This window comes from Vicugna pacos, chromosome 6 (assembly GCF_048564905.1).
Source record: "Vicugna pacos chromosome 6, VicPac4, whole genome shotgun sequence".
Taxonomy (NCBI): domain Eukaryota; kingdom Metazoa; phylum Chordata; class Mammalia; order Artiodactyla; family Camelidae; genus Vicugna; species Vicugna pacos.
The window spans coordinates 75441542-75464311 of NC_132992.1; the positions used below are offsets into that span (position 1 = coordinate 75441542).

Sequence of the window (22770 nt, forward strand, 5' to 3'; positions counted from 1 at the left end):
TTTGATATTAAGATGGTTTATACGCCCCAACTTACACACCTGCCCCAGCAACGTCACATTTACAATCATCTCAAGTTTCCCACCTATTTGCACTAAAATTCCCCTGTGTAACACCAGCTCCTGCATCCCAGAGGACTCTCTTTTAAACTAAAGACATTCCTCCAGTTCCTTGAGATGTCAGGAAAAGGGAGTTATGAAAGTTTCTACCATTTCATTGATTAAATATGACCAGAATTTGGGCTCATAGTTCCCTGACCAGGGGTGGGGTGGGGCATGATTTATCATTTTTATCCCTGCTGCCAGGATTAATAACAAAATGGCAAAGGAAATTGAAGATTAGCAGCATTAACAGATTCTGGTATTTTAACTCTGCAATAGCGCACCCATCGTTTTAGTTTTGAAATAAGCTCTCGTCCTTTCACTTAGGGGCTCACCAACCTCTTAGAAGCTCTTCGTAAATTAGTGAGATCCAGTCCCTCTTTCCAACCACTAGGAAAAAGATGATTTTTTACTTTTTTTTTCCTGCCCCAAGAGATGCTCACATTAGGGTGTTGAATGAGAAGAGAACGGCAAAGGAAAGTGGGAGTGATTCAACGGCAGAGTGAGCAGTTTGTAGATTCTGTAGATTTTTTTTCACAACAAAGACAACTGTGGACGCTTTAGCTGGGATTGAAAAGAGAGTGAAAAAAAAAAAGAATACAGGCAAATGTGAAACTCCAGTTGGGTGTCACAGATGGTACACTAAAATTGCAAATGAATGCCACTCTGCAGTCATGAAGACAGTGCTCTTAATCTCACTTAAAGGGATGCTGGCATCCTACTTCACAATTGGCCTTTATATGTAAGTTATTTGTACCAGGGCTTTGCCTCCCAACAAATCAGTCATTCCTGTCCCTCCTCCCAGTTTCCTCTCTCCTTAATATATGTTGGGTCGGTGTTTATCATCGCCCTAAGGAACAAATCACTCCCGGTACATGCGTCAGGGAGAGAACACACCTGCTAAACCTTAGTTCTAGGAGAGGTGGGTAAAAAAAAACCTGTCTTGTTCTCTGAAGGAAAACAAAATCATCCCTGAGCAACCCCTAGGGACCCTTTAAACATGGGCCTTCACTCCTGTCTCCCTACTCTCTTCTCTTACACAAACACGCCTTCTTCTGTGTATCATCTTCAACATAACACTCGAGGCCTCCCCAACCAGGGGAATAAGGAGAAACGCTCCCTCAGGGTTAGTTCCAGGACTGGCTTACCTTTAGGGACCTGTGTTCCAAATCCCAGTTATAAAAACTAGCAAAAGTGTGTAAATTATTCATTAAATAAGTAGCAAGCCCTATAAATTATATATGTTGACAATGTGAAAAATGGGCATGCGAGTCCAGTAAAACAAGTCTGAAGCTTCGTCAGATCTGCCAAAATCAGTTTGCCGGATAGTTTCAGACTCTGAGCACTAGGAGAGAAGCTTGGGGTTTAGAGCACAGAGCAAAATATCATTTTGAGATTCTCAGGAAGGTTCTTATTTTATCAGTAACACCACTGGGTAGGTGGGGGATGACGGTACAATGCTCCACGGTCCCTTCCCTTCCTAATGATACCTGTTATGGACATTACTGCCACCCTCACGACTCCAGTTCTCTCTGCAAAGGATAAAGGATTTGATGTGGACGCAAGCAGGTCTTCTTAGGTGGGCAGGTGCTTTCTCAGGAGGCCTTTTTCTCAGCACACCTGAAACCTAGGAAGTTTAGCTGTGGCAGCTCAGAAAGACTTCAGCTGAAGTATCATACCAGCATCTCAGCCGTCTGACCAACGGCGGCAGGGAACCATCACGCCACACCTGCCGGAGGACTTTTAAAAAACAATAATTGGAATAATTTTTTTAGTAAAGTTAATAAACAGACATGAACTGTGCCCTCCTGAGATTCTTTCTCTGTTTGAAAAATGCCATTGTAACGAGACACAGAGGAGACCTTGAGGGATAAATTGGGAGTTTGGGATTTGCAGATACTAAGTACAGTATATAAAACAGATAAGCAGCAAGGTCCTACTGCATAGCACAGGGATCCATATTCTTGTAGTAACCTATCATGAAAAATAATATATATGTGTGTGTGTGTGTGTGTGTGTGTGTAGAGCTGAATCACTATGCTGTACACCAGAGACTAACACAACATTGTAAATAAACTATAATTTTAAAAAACCAAAACAAAAAGAAGAGACCTTGGTTATCTTGCTTCTGTACATGAATTATACACTTGCCCTACAATTAGGTGAGTAACATTCACCACAGGATATTTGCGGTAGCCGTGATTTTCAAGGCACTGTGTGTGGTTCAGTGAACTATTCTGAACTTCCTTTCCTGCCCTGGTCGTAGCATGTTTATAAATGCAGTAACTAGGGTCTGTGGGTAAACTGATAAATCTCATCCACTGCAATTAAGAATCACTGATTTAAAAAACTCAATTTGCTATCTCTACATTTCTGGATCTAAAAGTGAGTTTCCAGTAAGTCATGGGTATGCAGGCTGGGTATTTTTAAAATCTAGTGTTCAGCTCAGCATATATTGCAGACAGCATAAAAGCAGTGTCTAAACATAATATTGGACCAGGGCAATATTATCTTTTATAGTCAGGGGAGTTTCTGGAAAAGCCTAGTCAAAATGGGTGTGTTAAATGAACCTTTTCAACCTCTTGGAAGTTCCCCTTACTTAGAATACAGTAAGTGAAGACTACACTTGATAAATGAGAAATAAAAGGCAGTGACTTCAAGTACTGAAGGTGAGGTCTTTGGGTTCCCTGATCTTGATCTCAGTGATCTGAAGAATCCCCACCCTTATGGGAGCAAATGCGTAGAAACCCAAGAAGAAGAATAAAGAAGTGCTGTGGTTCACAGATTAATCACATGCATGTGTGCACGTACACACACACACACACCACACAGCTTCGACCGTGAGGATTAGCGGTGGTGTCACTGAATGTCATCATCCCACAAGCAGATCCTGGAAACAGCCTATTTGAATGCTATCGAAATAATTACTTGAGAGTATCTTTAAAAATCTAAGCCCCCAATCTAAGGATTTCTGGGTTTGGTGGCAAGAGGCATATGACAGGCTCTAAGTCAGCCTAGCATGGTTAGACTACACGTAGAGAGGATCTGTATGTGGATCCAAGTCGTTTTGTTATGATTTCTGAGGCGCACCTGTGAACGAACTTCACTGAGCGTGCCTGTGAATTGTGTTTTTCTGTGAATATACTAATTCTGTTTTTCTCTCTCTTTTCAATCCCAGGAGGTGAACTAGTTATCCCTCTTCTTGTAGAAGACCCTTTAGCTACCCCTCCTATTGCTACTCGTGCACCTTCCATTACACTCCCCCCTACCTTCCGCCCCCTCCTCACCATTATTGAGACCACCAAAGATTCCCTGTCCATGACCTCTGAGGCGGGGTTACCTTGCTTGTCGGACCAAGGCAGCGATGGTTGTGATGATGATGGCTTGGTGATATCTGGGTATGGCTCAGGGGAAACCTTTGACTCTAACCTGCCCCCTACTGATGATGAAGATTTTTACACCACCTTCTCCTTGGTAACAGATAAGAGTCTTTCCACTTCAATCTTCGAAGGTGGCTACAAAGCACATGCGCCCAAGTGGGAATCCAAGGACTTTAGACCTAACAAAGTCTCCGAAACTAGTAGGACTACTACCACATCTTTGTCCCCTGAGCTGATCCGCTTCACAGCTTCCTCCTCGTCTGGGATGGTGCCCAAATTGCCAGCTGGCAAAATGAATAACCGTGATCTCAAACCCCAGCCTGATATAGTCTTGCTTCCGTTGCCCACTGCCTATGAGCTAGACAGCACCAAACTGAAGAGCCCACTAATTACTTCCCCCATGTTCCGTAATGTGCCCACAGCAAACCCCACGGAGCCGGGAGTCAGACGGGTTCCGGGGGCCTCAGAGGTGATCCGGGAGTCCAGCAGTACAACAGGGATGGTCGTCGGCATTGTGGCTGCTGCCGCCCTCTGCATCTTGATCCTCCTGTACGCCATGTACAAGTACAGGAACAGGGACGAGGGGTCCTATCAAGTGGACGAGACGCGGAACTACATCAGCAACTCGGCCCAGAGCAACGGCACGCTCATCAAGGAGAAGCAGCAGAGCTCGAAGAGCGGCCACAAGAAACAGAAAAACAAGGACAAAGAGTATTACGTGTAAAAACGACACCGCCAACAATACGTGAATTGAAAACACTGAGATATTTATTCATACAGATATAAATCCTCGGAACAAACGAGATTTGACAGATGTCAGAACTGTTATAACTATGAGATGGGGTGTACCATGACTCTGGTGGGGAAAATCATTTTTAAAAGAACACACACAAAGATGTACCTACCTGTAAAGTTCAGTCATGGCTGCTTGGATTCAGTCATTGCCCGGAGACAGAAAGTTCTTTCTGCCATGCTGTATCATAAAGCACACACTTTGCGCCCTGGAGCAAGCAGGTGGCTCCCCCACGTCCACAGACTTGGAAGCTTCCTTCTCTTGAGGACCTTTCACCCAAGGTCGAAGACTTCATGGCTTACTTGTTCCATGACTCCAAGTGAGTCTGTAACGATGTTTGTGAAGCTTGACTGTAACAATGGTTTTTTTTTCCTTTTGGTTTAATTATGTAAAAAGCAAAAGCAGAAAAAAAAAAAGAAAAAAGTTAAAAACAAACAAAAAATCCCGCTCTTATCTGGTTCTGGCCAGTGTGCGTGTAAATTTTCAAGATCTGAGGGGAAAAATGGCTTTTGGGTTTTGGTTTATTTTTTGAGAAAAACTGGACATAAGTTAAGAAGAAGGGAAAAAAAAAACTCAGAAAACAAAAGTAAGAGAGACTATTGCCATATGAACTCAAAAGCTACCACGGTGTTCACTCTACATATCAGGTTGTGGTGGTTCTAGAATCTGTTGTTTGTTTCCTATACGATGCTTTGCTGAACACATAGCAAAATCCTGTGATGGATGGTCATATTGATTTGAAAAGCTGGTCCTTCAGGATCGAATTCCAGAATGTGCCACCCAAGCCCTGAAAAAAATGGGCTGAGGGCTGGTTTTATCAGAACTATTGGCTTCACTTAACAATATTGTTTCTGTCCATGAGCCCAGCCAAATTGTGGTAAAGGAAAAAGCCCATGAATGAGAACAGAGCCTTTCCTAGGGAAGGGGAAGGGGTGGGTGGGCTGGATCTGTGACTGATTGAAATGCATGCAAATAGAAAAGACAAAACGAAAAGCCTGTTAATCAAAACAGATAATAAGGGAGTTCAACTTCTGATGGAACCACAAAAGGTCACACAAGCCAAACATGGCATGACAGAGTGCAGAATTCATAGTTCTTCCCCCACCCCCAACGTGATAATGTTTTTCATAGTGGTTTGGTTTAATTTTGTAGCCTGACATTTATGGAGAACTCTGTCGTTCCATTTGCTCACGTCTCCCTTCGCCCATCTTTTCTAAAAGTAAATAAATAAATAATAAATGAATAAAGCTGCTGTGACACACACAAAAAATGGAATTTAATAGTATAATATATATAAATAAATATATATACAGATATATTTATCACGGTATGTTTGATGGGATGACTGAAACAGGAAAACTGTAAAAATCTTGATGTGGAATGAGAATGTTGTTTTAAAAGAAAATAACAAAACAACAAAAACGTTAACCTTAAAATGTGAAGAAAGTGTGAGTTTTCATTTTGTCACAGTTACTGTGTCAAAGAGAATAAAAAAAAATCTTCTCAGATTTTGTTTACATATTTTACTACATTTTGCTGGTATAACTCCTTAGCCACCTGTGCACAGACTGCTTTGAGAACTGTTCTTTCCTTTCTCTTTGTTGATTCCAGTTTGCTTGGTTTCCGTTCCAGTTGTCTTTCTTTTCGAAAAGAGGGAACAAATGTACAGAAAAACAATAAACTGGTCGTGTGGCCATACCTATCCCCAAAGCAAGAGACAAAGCAAGGCAGATATTCACACAAAAATGAAATGTGTCCTCTGGAGGGTCGGATACATACGATTTCTTTTGTACAGATGAAAAGCAATCAGCTGTTTAGATTTAGAAATCGACTCTTGCTGGTCCTTGTAAGTTGCATGAATATTTGACTTTGAAAAAATATTGACATGGGGCAAAAAGCGCAACTTAAGCAATGGTAGCCTTTACTAATGTGTACGGAAAGAAGTGTTCCTCGTTATCTGATGTTTCAATGTGTTAAGAGTTTTGCATTTTTTTCCTTTTTGTTGTCACTGAAAAAGAAAGGATTATGAAGTGGTATCGAAGCACGACATTAGATAACCTACATGGCCCGACCTATATGAAGTTGATGATATCTCGATGTCTGTGAAAGATTGCTGTTCTTGGAGTCTTGAGGTCTTGTGAACTGATTTCCTGCTCTCTTTCTTTACATTTTTTTATTTGAGTAAAAATACATTTGTTATCTTCCTTTCAGTGTAAGCTTCTATTTGGACAATTTTATGGGAACATGTGCATTCTGTATGTGAGCTTCTATCATATTCCTGTTGTTTTATGAACAGACTCTTTAAGGAATTTATTTTACAATGTTGTGAAGTTACTGCTTTTCCTTTTTTCTTTTCTCTTTTATTTCATATTTGCATTTTCGTTCAAGGATATGCTTAGCAATAAAATGTTCTTCCCAAAACTTTGTATGATGATGCATTTTTGCTTTTGAAACATTTGGTAAAAGATCAGTCTAAATATGTCATATTGTATTAAAAGCCAAGTAAGCTACGACCAGGTTCATGTAAAGTAAAATATTATGACCTGTTACTAATTATTTATTTAAATTTATCAAAAATGGCATATTTGGGGGCTAAACAACTATTTTCTGTCAACTGAGGCATTATTATTTAGATTGCTGTGATAGAATAGCCAGGAGGGAAAACAGCTTTTGGAGCAGGTAAGATCACAGAAGTATTGTATTCTGAAAGAGGTCATTGGATACTCTATATTTAAAGTTTTGGGGAATTTTAAGTATTTGCTGTAAGTCAACAAAATTTCAACAGTTTTCTAGAACCATATTCATGTTTGGAGCACTGGAAAGCTTTAGATGCCTTCTTTTCCAAGCCTCCCTCCATACTGAAATGTTTTAGAAAAGCACTAAATCCAAAATCCAGATTTAAATGAGTGCTTAAATTTTAACAGCTTCTTTTTAGATTTTCAGACTGTAAGATTCTGCAAACACTCATTATAGCTGGAAACTTTCTCTTATCTCAGATGTCCTTGATATGCTGGTTCCTTAAGCACTTGCTTACTTTGCCAGTTGGATAATCCATCACAATACTCTCCATTTTTCACCATGATCTAGAAATGTGGATTAACTGAACACCTGTATTCTAGCCATATGTTAGTTACCAGTTTTTTTTTCAAAGAGTTATAATTAAAAACATAAAACTAATATAATTTAACCCTGTTCTTTCCAATTTCATTAGTGGAATGGTTATGCTATTAACTATTATGGGAATGAAAAAAAAATGAGGCTCAATGATGTCAAAGTACGAAAAGTTCCCTTTTTGATCCTTGTCTCAGATAATTTACATAAATTAGAGCAACTGTTAATTGATGCCCATGATGTGCCAAGTACTGTTATGTGATTTTGCTTATGTAGTCTGTTTAATCCCTGAGTGGGAGATAGTATTTTCCTTATCTTAAAGGTGAAGAAACAGACGCAAAGAGCTTAAGGACAACTAGGCTAGTACATTTATGGCCATGTTAAAAGTGGGGCCTTGCTGACCTGAATGTCAGTGGGATGTCATGAAAAGGGTATAGGCACTGAGGCTAGACGAAGCTGAGTTGAACCCTAACTGGATTATTCACTGTGTACAGGCAAATTTCACAATCTCTCTAAGATATGGCTCTCTCATTTGAAAAATATGACATCTCCATGATCTTGCCTTGCAGTATAGTTTGGTGGGAAAAAAAACACAATATAAAGTGTTTTCATTGTGATGGATATAGAATTGGGGCTCAACAAGGTTAGTCTCCTTCACTTGAGTCCTGTGCTATTCACTACACAATAGCTGCCTTTTGGAGCTAGAAATTCCACAATGCAAAGCAACTTAGTAATTGTCAAGAAATGTTACCAATTCATGACTTAGGTTTACTAGTTATAATTGATAAAACTAGTATTTTTCCAACCATATACTTTGATTGCAAGCATGATTACAACTAGTAAACGTGTGGCATTGACATCTGGTAGCATAAATCTGTCTGATGGCATATTTTAAGCAAGTGGCCAAAAGTTGGGATAAGTAAAGGAAGTATAGATTTGAGAAAATGTTAAACTTTCCAGAGAAATTTCCAGATTTTGGTTAATGTGGTAAATTCGTTGAGATCAAAGTGGCATGTGCTCAGATACTTTGGTTAAAGTCCGTCAACAGAAATAGTTTTTCACTGTCTCCATGAGGAAGTGCTGAGACTACACCATCCCTTTCCAGTGTGTTTCACTTTGGCCGTGGGCTTTGGAATCAGAAAAGCTTAGTTCAGGTCTTGGCTCTGAATCCTGGGACTGTCATTTATTAGCTGTGAAACCTTGAGTGAAGTGTGCCGTGACTCTCACTTCATCCATGACATTGGAGGGACACTGCCCTCCTCTTGGTGCTGTTCTATAATTAAATGAGCTAATGTTGGTATAAGTGCCTGGTTATAAGCACAGTGGTTGGCCAAGCAATGATGGCTAAATTGTATTTTTAATGATCTGTTACTATCCCAGAAAAAAATAAAATTCTTTCTAAAAGTCTATAGAAGATACATATAGGAGAGCCCCAGAACAATCACTTTACTTCTATAACTTTACATCATAATTGTTTTTATTTCCCTTGCAGTTGAAATCACATGGCTTTATTGATTCTTTGGGGTCCTCTTGAGTCTTCCACCAGAAATGAGCTTACCCCTGTAAATCTCCTCCCTGCAATTAACTCCTTCAGTATAGGGACCATAGAAAGGTTCAAATGGTTCAAACTATTCTTTGCCTTCTGTGCTTCCCAAATCACAGAGTTATTATTTCCTTAGACACTCTGTCAAAACTCTATATTAGCTTTACCTCCATAAAGTTTCTAAATATTTCTATTTGACATGTAGTCCAAGAACCACTTTGAGCATTCACTCTTTTAACAATTCAACCAACATTTACTGAACATTTATGTGCCAGCCAATCCACTATTGGCTTTTGTTCCCTTGTTTCAATGACAGCAGAAAATGGATATGGGAATTTTAAGTGTTTTTAATCTCTTGTATGGATCTATTCAGGCCTAGGTTCTCTTTGCCTATATTCAAGTTGAAGTTTTATTTTTCTCCAAAGATATCTAAACCCTATATTTGTCCCAGCTGAATTGAAATCTTGATACTGTTTGAGATCAGTTTGACTATTAATGTATGTATTAGCCATTATTAAATGATTACTCTAATTTAAATTGAGAGCCTTAATGAGTTTATAAACTAGTAGGGGTCCATATACAAGCTGTCAAAAGATACAAACTAAGTTCTTTGGGAATGCAAAAGAAATTACTTAAGGGTGGGTTTCGTAGAGAAGATGACATGTTAGGGAAACTTTGAACAATCACCAGACAGAGATCATGGCTGCATGCCCTTCCAAGCAAAGCCCTGATGTAGGAGCTAGTAGGGTCAAAACTGTAATTTAGATGGATCACAGATTGTACAAAGTATATTAGTGGAAGATATGGCTCAGAAGGTTTTGGAAATTTGTCAATGAAAGGGAAGAGAGAGATGGGAGAATGTCTTGAAAAGTTCTCCAGGTCAAAGGAGGCTAGTTTGTGGTTGAATGAAGAGGACACAAGAGGAGAAAAGTGATCACTGAAATACTATCAAAGAAGGTGAGAGAGGTTTGCGTGATGAAGTTTCCAGATAGAGCTATTACTCTGGACAAAGAGGGAGTAAGTTGTTCTTTTGATACGACAGCAAAGAAGGAAAAAATGGAATCAGAAATGGATATACTAGAGACAGCTGCAGTCGAAGAACCTCAATATCCCAGGTAAATCAAAGGCAAAGTCACATAGCTAACAGTGAGGCTGTGAGCACATGGCAGAAGTCTGTTGACAACCTGCTAGGAAGGCAGCTAATGAAAGTGTTAATAAGAGGTGGGCTATCTTTATCTGGCATTCGTTGTAATATTTTATATTTTATAATGCTGACTTTAGAGAAACAAGTCATTTTATGCTTTTTTCCCAGAGCATTTAGAGGTGAGGAAGAGGATGATAAGATGTGTTAGTCTGCTCAGGGTGCCATAACAAAAGGCCATAGGCTGGGTGGCTTAAAAAGAGATTTATTTCCCACAGTCCTGGAGGCTAGAAGGCCCAGATCAAGATCCAGAAAGGTCTGATTTTTGATGAGGTCCCTCTTGCTGGCTTACAGATGGCCACCTTCTCACTCTGTTCTCATATGACCTTTCTTCTGTGCTCGTGCACAGAAGAGAGATCTTCTCTTCATACAAGGCCACTGTCTCATCAGCTCATGTCTCCACTCTTATGACCTTGTTTAACTTTACCTCTTAGAGATCCTATCTCCAAACACAGTCACACTGAGGGGTTAGGACTTCAACATAAGAATCTAAGAGGCGGGGGACACAATTAAGTCCGTCATCAATGCATGTGGTGTTGGGAATTGATAGGGTGAAAAATTTTAAAGCTCAAAGGAGTTAAGGAATCCAGAAATAACTTTAGCCTGTTGATGTGATGACATGTGCAAGGTAGGAGGGTAAATAAATCCATGAGAGACTAAATCACAGAGCAGGATAGGATCATAGGAATAGGGACCAAGATCTGGAAGCAGTGTTAGAGTTGTGTGAGAGGCCTCAGAAAACAAGAACAGTTGAAGGGAAGTCAGACTCAAATTTAGAGATGTATTAAATGAATAGAGTGAGCTTCAAGATGCTGTGAACTTTTCTAGTGGTTAGGTACATGGGTTCTAGAGTCAGAAAGCCATGGCTTGTATTTTGGCACTATAACTTTGGATAGATTACCTGGTCTACCTAAGGCTCAGCTTTTATATTTATAAAAGGAAATTATAATATCACCTATTGCGTAGGTTTGTCAGGAAAGATTAAATAAAATAATGCATGGAAAAATGCTTAGCCTATTCCTGGCACGTAATAAACTTTGATAAAAGTTGGTCATTATCACTATTTGGCCTCATTACCTGACTCAGGCAGGATCAAAATTAGCTGCTTTTTGCATGGCCAGCCAGCATTAGAAAGTACATAAAATATAGAATTTAGAAAATCATTCTATTTCCTAATTCTTTCATTTGCCAAGAAAATATAAAATTCAGTTGCCTGCTCATTGGCAGTTTTCCCTTTACTACCACTAAAGTTCTCTGCTTCCAGGCTCTAGCTTGGATTATGCCCAGGGAAGTCTCACATCCTGAGGTTTTCACTTCTCTCCCAGGTTTCTAGTTCTTGACTTTCTTGTGTTAGGTGGTCAGGTAAACACTAGGAAGCCACGAGGCCTTCAGGAAACCTATCACCCCTTTAGTGATATGCATTATTTTGGTTTTGTTTTGTTCTGTTTTAGTATTTTATTTTATTATGGTAGGAATGCCTAACATGAGCTTTACCCTCTTACATTACTAATCAATGAGCATAACATTTCAGTTAAGATGAGTAAGTTCTAGACATCTGTTGTTCAACATTGTACCTACAGTCAACATACTGTGTTGTACACTTAAACATTCGTCTTTCTTAAATTGTAAATGTGTTCAGTTAATCACCTTGAACTGAATTTGGCTCTTCCTATAGTTACACAGAAAACATAAGACCACAAATTAGAGAAAAATCAATTTTTTCTAAATACATTTGAAAATCTCTCCTCACTTTAATTTAGTAGAACAATTCATTAATTGCATTCCAATGGGTCAATGAATATTGATAAAAAAAATAACAATTAATTGCACCTATCCCATCAGCAAAATAATAACCTTGTCACACAGACCTTCATCTCCAACTTGGAGAGGACCACAGTCCCTCCTTCTATGCCAAGGATCTCTGTGTATTTTAGTTTTGTTTTTAATTTGACTTTTTATTGTGAACATTTTCAAGTATTTTCAACAGTAAAGAGAATAGTATTAAAAAAAAGGAGCATTAAAAAACAGTCACTGTTGGGTCTCTTGACCTGAGTCTTGGTCTTGTTCAATGTGTTTCGAAGTAACTAAACCTAACACTTTCCAACAGACAATTAATGGGGTGCTACCAGTTCTTTATTCAATGACCACATGAAAGAGGAGATTAACTGCTAAGTAGACGCTTCATCATTTAATGAGACTGCCTGAAAGCTGAAAGGGTTTCTTCAGCTTGTACGTATTTTGACTCAGCTGTGCACAATCACTTTTTGAAATGAATTTAAAAAAAGTCTATAGATTTTATACAGCTGCTTAATCTTTTGTAAAATGTGACGTCTTGGAATAAAATCCATGTTCTCCTTCAGGGGTAAGGGAGAATACGACTCATTTACACCTGTGGAAGTTAAGAAAATCTCAGTTTTACCTCTAGAAATGTGATCACAAATCTATTAGAGTATTTCCCTAGGGTTATATTCATGTGTTGGCAAAAGCTGTAACTACACTAAATTTGCATGCATCTACATAGAAGAGAGAATTCATTAAGCATATTCTCAAGTTATGATGTTATTACTGCTCCACTGTCTGTTGAAAAATCGTGATTTTTTTTTCTCTTCTTCGCTCTCACTCACCTGCAATTTTTGGCCTAGAATTTTCATCATAAAAGTATTATGAGAAAGTTATTTGCAGACTGATTGGTAATACCTTCTTTTCTATCACAGTCAAAATAAGTGTTAGAAAAAATGGATAGAACCACCTCAGACTGCTGGCTCTTGGTTTCATGAGGCAGAATGAAAAGCAGAATAGTAGGTTTCAACAAGTAAACAATTTTCCTGTTCCTACTCTGTGTTTAGCAGTTTGCCTCATTGCATTTGTTTGTTTGTTTGTCTATTTATTTTGCAGGGGTGGAGGGAATCTAGCAGACCACACATAAATATTCTTCTCAAGTAAATAAAAAAGGCTGCCTAGATTTGTAAGAAAGGACAATTAGGCAGGTAAGGAGTGAAGTGCAAGGTAGTTTAAATTAAGGGTGTCATTAAAACTGAAAAACTAAAACTTTCGCATTACAGTGTAGTTTGCAATATTCATACATCTCCCCGGAAGACGTGCGTCTGTGCACGCATGGATATGAGTACCCAGATCTGTTTGGATGTCAAATCTGAAATGGGAAAACTAGGATAGTTGTTCCTTATAAACCAAACAAGGTGGGAAAGGTGGGCAAGAGGAAGAGAGCAGAAGCAGAAAGGCTGTAAGTGGTTTCTTGTAATTGCTCAGAAGACTAGTCCAGAATTAGAGTATCTAAAACAATGAAGTCTCTCCCACCTCGTTCCCTCTCGCCCTCCCCCACCCCACCTCTCCAGTCCAGAAACAGTATCTGATGTTACCACACAAACACACTGCTCTTCTTTTGTAAAAAAGGGAAAAGAAATTGGGCGCTTGTATGTGCATGGTGATCAACGGTAAGATGCTTTAGCTGCTGTGCTGGTCTTACATGATGGTCTCCATGTCCCTTACTCTCTTCTCTCTTTTAAATCTAAAACGTCCTTGAGCATTGATACTGTAAATATTGTTTCCCTAATATATATCGTGAAACACGAGTTATAGTTCTCGTACTTAGACAGACCTGTCTTGCCTTCTCACTTGGCAGGTGAAAGCTGCGATTTGATAATACATATATGCACTAGGGTAGTAGCTTTTGGGGGTTTTGCCTTGTTTTGATAAATCCTGATTTTTTTCCAGGTAAGTTTAAGGTGTGTGAAGTGCTGATTTGATTCGTGTATGTATTGCATGTATATTGTCTATCCATGTATGTATCACCACAATAAACTTAGTCACCATATTCACCACTTAACATAATTAACTTCTTTTGTGATGAGAATATTTAAGATTTATATTCTCAGCAAACTTTCAAGTATATAAAACAGTATCGTTAACCACAGTCACCATGCTGTACATTAGAGCCCCAGAACCTATTCATCATATAACTAGAAATTTGTCCCTTTTGACCATTATCTCCCCTTTCCCGCTACCAGCCCTGGAATCCACCAGTCTACTCTCTGTTTCTGTGTGCTTATGTGTGTGTGCACATGGTTCTGCTTTTTCAGATTACACATGTAAGCGAGATCACACAGCATCTGTCTTTCTCTGTCTGACTTATTTCACTTAGCGTAAGTCCCTCAAGTTTCATTCATGTATGGCAAATAGCAGGATTTTCTTCTTTTTATGGTTGATTAACATTCTTCTGTGTGTGTGTGTGTGTGTGTGTGTGTGTGTATAACATTTTCTTTATCCATTCATCTGTCAAAGGACATATATGTTGTTTCCATGGCTTGGCTATTAGGAATAATACAGTAAAGGACACGCAGGTACAGATATCTGTTGGAGACAGTGGTTTCATTCCCTTCGGGTACACACCCAGAAGTGGGATTGCTGGATCATACTGCAGTTCTATTTTGAATTTTTTGAGGAACATCCATACTGTTTTCCATAGTGGCTGCAGCAATTTACATTCCCATCAAACGTGCACCGAATGTTTCCCTTTTCTTCATCTTCTTGCTAGCACTTACCTCTTGTCTTTTTGATAATTGCCATTCTAGCAGGTGTGAGGTGACGTCTCATGGTGCTTTTGATTTCCATTTCTCTGATAATGATATTGAGTTCCATTTCATGTACTTGTATTTGTATATCTTCTTTGGAAAAATTGCTTAGTCATGTTCTTAGCCCATTTTAAGTCGTATTATTTGCTATCTTGCCATTGACTTATAAGAGTTCCTTATATGTTTTAGATAATCGCCCCTTATCAGATACATAGTTTGCAAATCTTTTCTCCCATTCAGTAGGTTGGCTTCTCATTTTGTTGATTTCTTCTTTCTTTTGGTGTGCAGAAGTTTTTCAGTTTGATGTCATCCTACTTGGTGACTTTTGCTTTTGTTGTTTATACCTTTGGTATCGTATTCAAAAAACATTCCCAAGACCACCGTCAAAGAGCTTTTTCTCTCTGTCTTCTTTTAGGAGTTTTACAGTTTTAGGTCTTATGTTTATGCATGCAATCTATTTCAAGCTAATTTTTGATAGTGATGCAAAATATGGGTTCAAATTCATTCTTTTGCACTTGAATATCCGATTTTCCCAAAATCATTTACTTAAGAGACTATCCTCTCCTCACTGAGAATTCTTAGCTCCCTTGTGAAATTCTAGTTGAATGTATTCATGGTGGGCTGAGTCTGGGCTCTTAATTCTGTTCTGTTGGTGTGTGTGCCTATGTTTATGCCAGTACCATACTGTTTTGATTACTATAAATTTGCATTCGATAACTTTATATTACAATGTAATATGAAAGCATGATGCCCTCAGCTTTGTTTTTTAATGAAGATTGCTTGGCTATTCTATGTCTTTGTGGTTTCATATGAATTTTAGGATATTTTTTTCTATTTCTGTGAAAAATAACATGAGAATTTTGATTGAGATTGCATTGAACCCATACATGGCTTTGGGTAGTATGGACATTTTAACGATATTAAACTCTTTCAATTAATGAACAGGGGATAACGTTCCATTGACCTGTGTCTTCTATTTCTTTCATCAGCCTCTTATGGTTTTCAGTGTACAGGTCTTTCTCTGTCTTAGCTAAATGTATTTCTAAGCATTTTGTTGTTTAGGTTTTTTTTTTTTGGTGTTATTATAAATGGGATTTTTCCCCTTTATTTCCTTTACAGATAGTTTATTGTTAATGCATAGAAACAAAACTGACTTTTGCATGTTGATTTTGTATCCTGAAACACTATTGAGTTCTTTCACTCTAACAATTTTTTGTTGGAGTTTTTAAGTATATAAGACCATTTTATCTGCAAACAGAGATCATTTTACTTCTTACTTTCTCATTGGATTCCTTTTATTTCTTTTCCTCGCCTATTTGTTCTGGCTTAGACTTCCAGTACTATGTGGAATAGGAGTGGTGAGAGTGGGAACATTTGTCTTGCTCCTGATTTTAGAGGAAACATTTTCAAGCTTTCACTATTGAGTATGATGTTAACTGTGGGTTTGTCATATATGCTGAGGTTCATTCCTTCTATATCTACTTTGTTGACAGTTTTTATCAAAAAATTATGTTAAACTTTATCAAATGCTTTCTCTGCATTTATTGAGATGATCATATAATTTTTAGCCCTCATTCTATTAATGTGATGCATCACATTTATTGATTTGTATGTTGAAATATTCCTGCCTCCTAGGGATAAATCCTACTTGACTGTGTTGTATGATCCTTTTATTATGCTGTTGAATTTGGTTTGCTTGTATTTTGTTGAGAATGTTCGCATCTATGTTCATTAGGGATATTAGGCTGTTGTTTTCTTTTCTTGTAGTGTCCTCATCTGGCTTTGCTATCACAGCAATGCTGGCTTTGTAAGATGACTCTGGGAGTATTTCCTCCTCTTCAACTCTATGGAAGAGTTTGAGAAGGACTGACATTTATTCTTCTTTAACTGTTTGATAGAAGTCACTGGTGAAATCATCCACTCTTAGTGTTTCTTTGTTAGGAGGTTTCTGATTATTAAATCAATCTCATTTCTCATTATTTTTCTGTTCAGATTTCCTATTTCTTCTTGGTTTAGTCTTGGTAGTTTGTATATTTCTAAGGATTTATCTATTTCTTCTATGTTGTCAAATTTGTTGTCATGTAATTTTTCATAGGCGTCTCATATAATACTTTGCATTTCTCTGGCATCAGTTGTAACATCTCTTCTTTCATTTATAATATTTTTTGAGTCACCTGTCTTTCCTCTTAGTAAATCCAGGTAAAGGTTTGTCATTTCTCTTTAACTTTTCAAAAAACAACTATTAGTTTTGCTGATCTTTCCCACTGTTTTCTTGTTCTCTATTTCATTTATTTCTGCTCTGATCCTTGTTATCTCTTTCCTTCTTTTAACTTTGGCTTCATTTATTCTTGTTTTTCTTAGTCCCTTGAGGTATAAAGTTAGACTGCTTACTTGAGATCTTTCTTTTCCTTAATACGCATTTATCACTATAAATTTTCTCCTTAGAATGGCTTTGCTGCATCTCATACATTTTCATGTGTTTTGTTTCCATTTACATTTGTTTCAAGACATTTTTGTATTTTTTTCAATTTTGTTTTGATCTATTGATTGTTTGTGTGTTTCTTAATTTCTGCATATTTGTGAATGTTCCAGTTTTCCTCTTTATCAATTTCTAGTTTCATACTATTGTAGTTAGAAAAGATACTTAATATGATTTCACTCTTTTTAAACTTGTAAAGACTAGCTTTGTGAGCTAACATAGCCTCTATCATTGGAGAATGTTTCGTGTGTGCTTGAAAAGCACGGGTTTTCTGCTGCTATTGGATGGACTGCTTTGCATAAGTCTGTTAGGTTCATTTGGTCTAAAGGCTAGTTCAAGCCCAATGTTCCCTTATTGATTTTCTAGTTGGGTGACTTATTTATTGAAATGTGTTATTAAAGTCCCTTACTATTACTGCATTGTTAGCTATTTTCCCCTTTAGATCTGTTAGTGTTTGTTTAATATGTTTAGGTGGTCCAGTGGAGGATGTGCTATATAGATCAGCTTGATGCCTCTGGCCAGGTTTGCTGGCTGGATAGGGTTGGAGGCTGTCCTGAGCAGTTAGGCAGGGCCACGGGCTAGTGACCTGCTTCCCTGCCCAGGCTCAGCCTGTGGGGGTTCTGTGAGGCTATCTGGCCTCTCTGTCCAGACCTCCTTGTTTGCCAGAGCTGCAAGCTTAGTAGTTGGCCTGGGCCACTGTCTTGCTTCAAAGTCTAGGTGGGTCTTTAGGCTGTGCTTTCTGGATAAAATGAACTGCCAGCTGCAGACCCAAATCAGGCAGATCTGGTGACTGACCTTCCCAGCCAAGTGGGGCCACCAGCTCAGCTCTGAAGAGCAGATCCACTGGTGAGAAACTCCACATGGGCACCACCACCAACAGAAAGTGTCCAAGATCCACAGGCACATTTCTGTGAGGCCCACCCCCTTTCTTCTTCAGCTGATTTCTCCAGTGATACATGTGAGGCCGTGCCTAACTAGGCCCCCTTGAAAGCATCCCAGAATGCTGGAGAAACTGGATGTCCACCTTGAGCTCTCCTCTTCCCAGTGGAGAAGCTGTAGGCCTAGAGGGACCCCTTCATCTTGGTGCCATGTCAGCCTAAGGGAGGGGCTTTGCAGTCAGGGTGAAACCAACTCTCTTAGCCTTCCGGTGTGTTTTTTCCTCTATTGGGGGGTCCAGTGGGGTGCTTTAACCTCACCCCTGGGTTCTGAGGTTTTTCACAGAGTGGCCTCGTCCATGGAGGGTTGCTAGCTGTTCTTTCTGTGAGGGGTCCCAAAGTTGAGAATCACGTATTTTGCCACTTACTGGTATCACTTCGAGCAGTAGCTTTTATAATGAGACAAGTTGATGTTATGCAGCCAATAGCTGGCAAGTATTGTGTTATTAAGAATATTGAGTATAGATAAGTTAATGAGCCGGGGGGGGGAGAAAAAGGGAGTTGGATCACTCCTCGGTCAAAGTTAACACTGAAAACAGTAATTCTTGTGTTTTTAAATTGAGGATTTTACAGGTCAGCCATGACATGGGCCTTTGATATTTCCATCACATAAATCTGTGGAGATGAGACTGTTGATCTACTGAAGTCAACTTTGTTCATCTCCAAAAATGCAATTCCGGAAAAGCTAGACCCTTACCAAAAAGCCCTCTACGCATACACATGCGAGGGAGAGGTTCCACAGCTTAAGCAGTCAACAATGCTCAGATAAAAGAGGGGATTAAAGGGCCTCGGTTAACAAGGCCTCCAGCTCCCTGACCAGTGGGCATTCAAGTGCTGGCTTTGGCAGGCAAGTACTGGATGACACACAGAAGGGGCCCTAAGAGGCTGTTTCCCCTTACACCACTTCAAAGAAGCTTGGATTTTCAATTTATTTTTTTAAAAGCAGATACACAGTAAACATCGGAATGTGAGTTTTATGCTAAATACATTTTGGTTTCAGAGCAGTTATCTCTTGCTGCCAGAATAGCCCTAAGGATTAAGATGGTTTATTGGGATCAAATGCCTAGGAGATTTATTATACTGCAGACTGTTTACTCACTCCCATTAAAATGCTGATTATGCTTATTTCTTTGCCTCTCTTCTGCCTCCTTCCTTTCTTCCCTCCTTCATAACCCACATTATGTTATTTTATTTTCCTGCTTTAAGATGAATTTACTTGGATTTTTAGCCTTTACTAAAACTGAGTCCTTGCAAACTCTCTGCCTTTATGGGGGCCAGGGAGTGGCAGTGACATATTGTGCAGCTCATTAAGGTCTTGGGAACACCGAATCCCTGGTTAGCAACTCAGAGCAATAAAACAAAAATATTTTCAGGGACTGTCTCTGATGACTGGAGACAAGGGTGCACATTTGGAAAAATATGCTGTGAAGGATCGCAAACACCCTCACTATAATCATCTACAATTTAGAGACATGTAGGAGCAAAGATAATTTGCTGCCAGGTATTTGCTTTACTTGGATGGAAAGGGAGATTATATATTTTACAGCCAAATTCTATTAAAACATTCAGTAAGACAGGTGAGTTTACACACAATATATCAGCTCTCAAGAAAATAGACATGAGACATCAGAAAAGGTGATGACTTAAATAAGAAAGCTACACGCCAGGAAATAATCCTGGAGGGCTTGATAATGCGTCCACATTTATAAGAAAGCCAGTCAGCGAGTCCACTAGACTGTGCTTGAAATACCCAGGCAAATGTTTGCTACACCCTGATCAATTCATCTTGAATATTCAGCGACTACTACAGTGCCTGGAATAGGACAGATCCCCAGTGAGCTTCTGTGAAAGAAACAACTGAATGTAGCTGACCTGCTACTCATGGGGTGTGCAAATACATTGCTATCATTTTCTATTTTTCCTAGTATTATGCTTGGAAAGATCTAGACCAGTTGTTAAACTTCAGCATGGTTGAGGATCACCTGGAGATTGCTGGACCCCACCAGAATCAGACTTCCTGATTCGACAGGTCTAGGGCAAGGTCTGAGAAGTCACATTTCTAACATACAAGGATGATGCTGTGCTACTGGTGTGTTTTAAGAACCATGTAGCCTATAAAGTGATGAAAGGACAATTATACACCTGAGGGCAAAGAAGCACTCAACCCTGCTAATTTACAAAAGCATGATTTGCGTCTATTGGATAGACTTGGAGCAGATACTGTCCATTCAAAGGTTTCCATTACAGATGCAAGGAAAAAGTGCCCACATGCTTTCAGTCTGTCTGACTCTGGCAGCCAAGATTGAATTGGGGAACACAGAAGAAAAACATGGTATAACAGTGGAAAACACAAAGAGAACGTTTGTAACTCAGAAATAACCTTGTATACAGTGAAGACCTGTTTTACTTCAAAGAAGCATCTAAAATTTGAGCTTACATGAGGAGTGTTGGAAAATCATTTCTCTACATCCTCGTCTTCCGATTGACTCTACTTTTTCAAGCTTAGAGTTTAAAACTAAATTAAAAGACAAAAAGGAAAAAAAAAGGCATGATCTGAAGTCATTTGTTGCTTGAAAGCTCAGGTGCTTTCCAACTTAAAAAAAAAAAAGAAAAATTCTTTGAGTCTCTGGGGAATCATCTGACTCCCTATTGATATGGCAGGAAAGGAATCTGACTTACTATAGGCAAAAGATAACACACAAATAAAATGAGTACCGCAAACTGAAGGCTTTGTCAGGCTCTCTGCCTAACTCTTTGTATGCGTTATCTCGTTCACTCCTGATAATGAGCCTTTGAGATCAGCACTGTTTGCCTTCCCGTGTCACAGCTGAGAAAATCAGGTTAAGAGAGTTTAAGTGACTTGCCCACGGTCACACTTCTAGAAAGTTGTGGAATCAAAACTTGATCCTTCCCGGATACCCAGGAATTTAAAACATCTATAAGTCAAGGTCCACACAGGCCATGGCAGAAGAACCAGCATTAACAGCAATATTAACAGGGCCAACTGTTGTTGTAACAATTTGAGCATTAGTCCTAAAGAGCCCTATGATACAAGTATTAGTATTTTCATTTTACGTTTGAGACAGTAAATTAGCTCGGAATTAAGCAATCTGCCTGAGATTATATAGCTGGCAAGATATGAACTCAAGACTGGGGATTCTAAAGCCCACATTGTTTACATACCGCCACCAAACCCTGAAGTCAAGCAGCACCCTTCCCACACTCTTTAATGGTAATCCACATATTTAATAGGAACTATTACACTAATGTAACTATAAGGTTCCATAAAGTAAAAATTAAGTGATTCCCCACTGATGACAGAAGAATACCGTGACAAACTACCTTACATGTATTGTCAGATATTTATGTTCATATCCATAGGTCTACTGGGTCAAAGGGTATATTTATTTTTATAAATAGTTTTATTTATCTATTTAGTTTTTACTAAAAAAATTTGTGTGTAAAGGTAACTAGGCTCATTTATTTATTAATGGAGGTACTGGGGATTGAACCTAGGACCCCATGCATGCTAGGCAGGCGCTCTACCACTGAGCTATACCCTCCCCTCAAACTGACTTTCATTTGTATCAAAGCAGTACATACATGTAGCTTAATAGGATGGATAATAGCTTTATAACACATGAGTCTGCTCCCACTTTCCCTCCCCTCCACCCTCACCCTACTTGCCAAAGCAGCCACTGCCACTCTTAGCTGTCTTGTCTGTCATTTACCTCCACATTTCTAGACACAGCCTGCAGCTATCTTTTGACTCACTGATTTAAAACATTATTCACTGACTTCCTAATATGGAACATGAGGATTTTTCTCTCTCATCTACACCCCTTCACTCTACTTCACTCATCCGGTGTGGCTGTGTTACACATTTTGATGACTATTCGGTGCTTCCTTGATTATGACTACATAAGTACTGCTCTCTGTTCAGCACAGTAGTGTATTATGATTACTTTTGTTTTTCAATATGAACTTTTTGTACAATGTCTATCTTTTTCTGGAATTGAAAACCTTTGTTTTTTTTTTTTCCGTTTACTTGGATTCATTTGGACTTATGGCTAAATCTTCTTAGTTCCACTAATGGCTTTGAAAAATGATTATCGAGATAAGAGTTTACATCACCAAATCTGTCCAATAATCTAGTAGTTTCCTTTTGTAGCTTTTGGAGCTATTCCTCCTGGAGTTCTCTAATTCCCTGCTCCAACCTGAGCTAGTGGCGCTCTCGGCCACCTTCGCAGTTATCATCCTTTGTCATCAACTTGCTGTTTTCTCACTCTCTCCTGTGGTCGATTTCCTGTTTCCTGGGATCCACATCTTTCTCCTACTTACTTTATTTGCTGTTAAAGAAAGCACATTCTCTAGAAGCTTCCTGCAAAAAGATGCATGGTATGTAATTTTCAAGATTTTACACAGCTGTAAATTTCTTTATTCAAATTATTGGTAGCTTAGTTAGAGTATAGAACTCTAGGGAGGAAACCTGTGTTCCCTAAGAATTTTATTAATTGATGGTCTTCTGGCTTCCACTGTCGCTACTGAGTAGATCAGCGCCATTTTGGTTCTCTATCTTCTGTGTGTGACTTTGTTTTTCAGAGTCTTCTCTTTCTTTTCGGTATATGAAATGCCACGAT

General features: G+C 38.8%; 1 protein-coding gene across 14 annotated transcripts in view; it reads left to right on the forward strand.

Annotated features, from left to right (window-relative positions):
- NRXN3 (neurexin 3) overlaps positions 1 to 22770 on the forward strand; it is a 1622069-nt gene that overhangs the window by 1592493 nt on the left and 6806 nt on the right. For 10 of the 14 annotated variants that reach the window (XM_072963513.1, XM_072963517.1, XM_072963518.1 and 7 more), the window contains one exon: positions 3278 to 6681. The exons of 1 other annotated variant lie outside the window; for it this stretch is intronic. In XM_072963513.1, coding sequence (XP_072819614.1) covers positions 3278 to 4203 — 926 coding nt within the window. In that variant the 3' untranslated portion in view covers positions 4204 to 6681. Of the gene's footprint in view, positions 1 to 3277; positions 6682 to 22770 lie in introns of those variants that run through there. 3 more of the 14 variants (XM_072963520.1, XM_072963521.1, XM_072963519.1) reach the window with 2 other exon arrangements.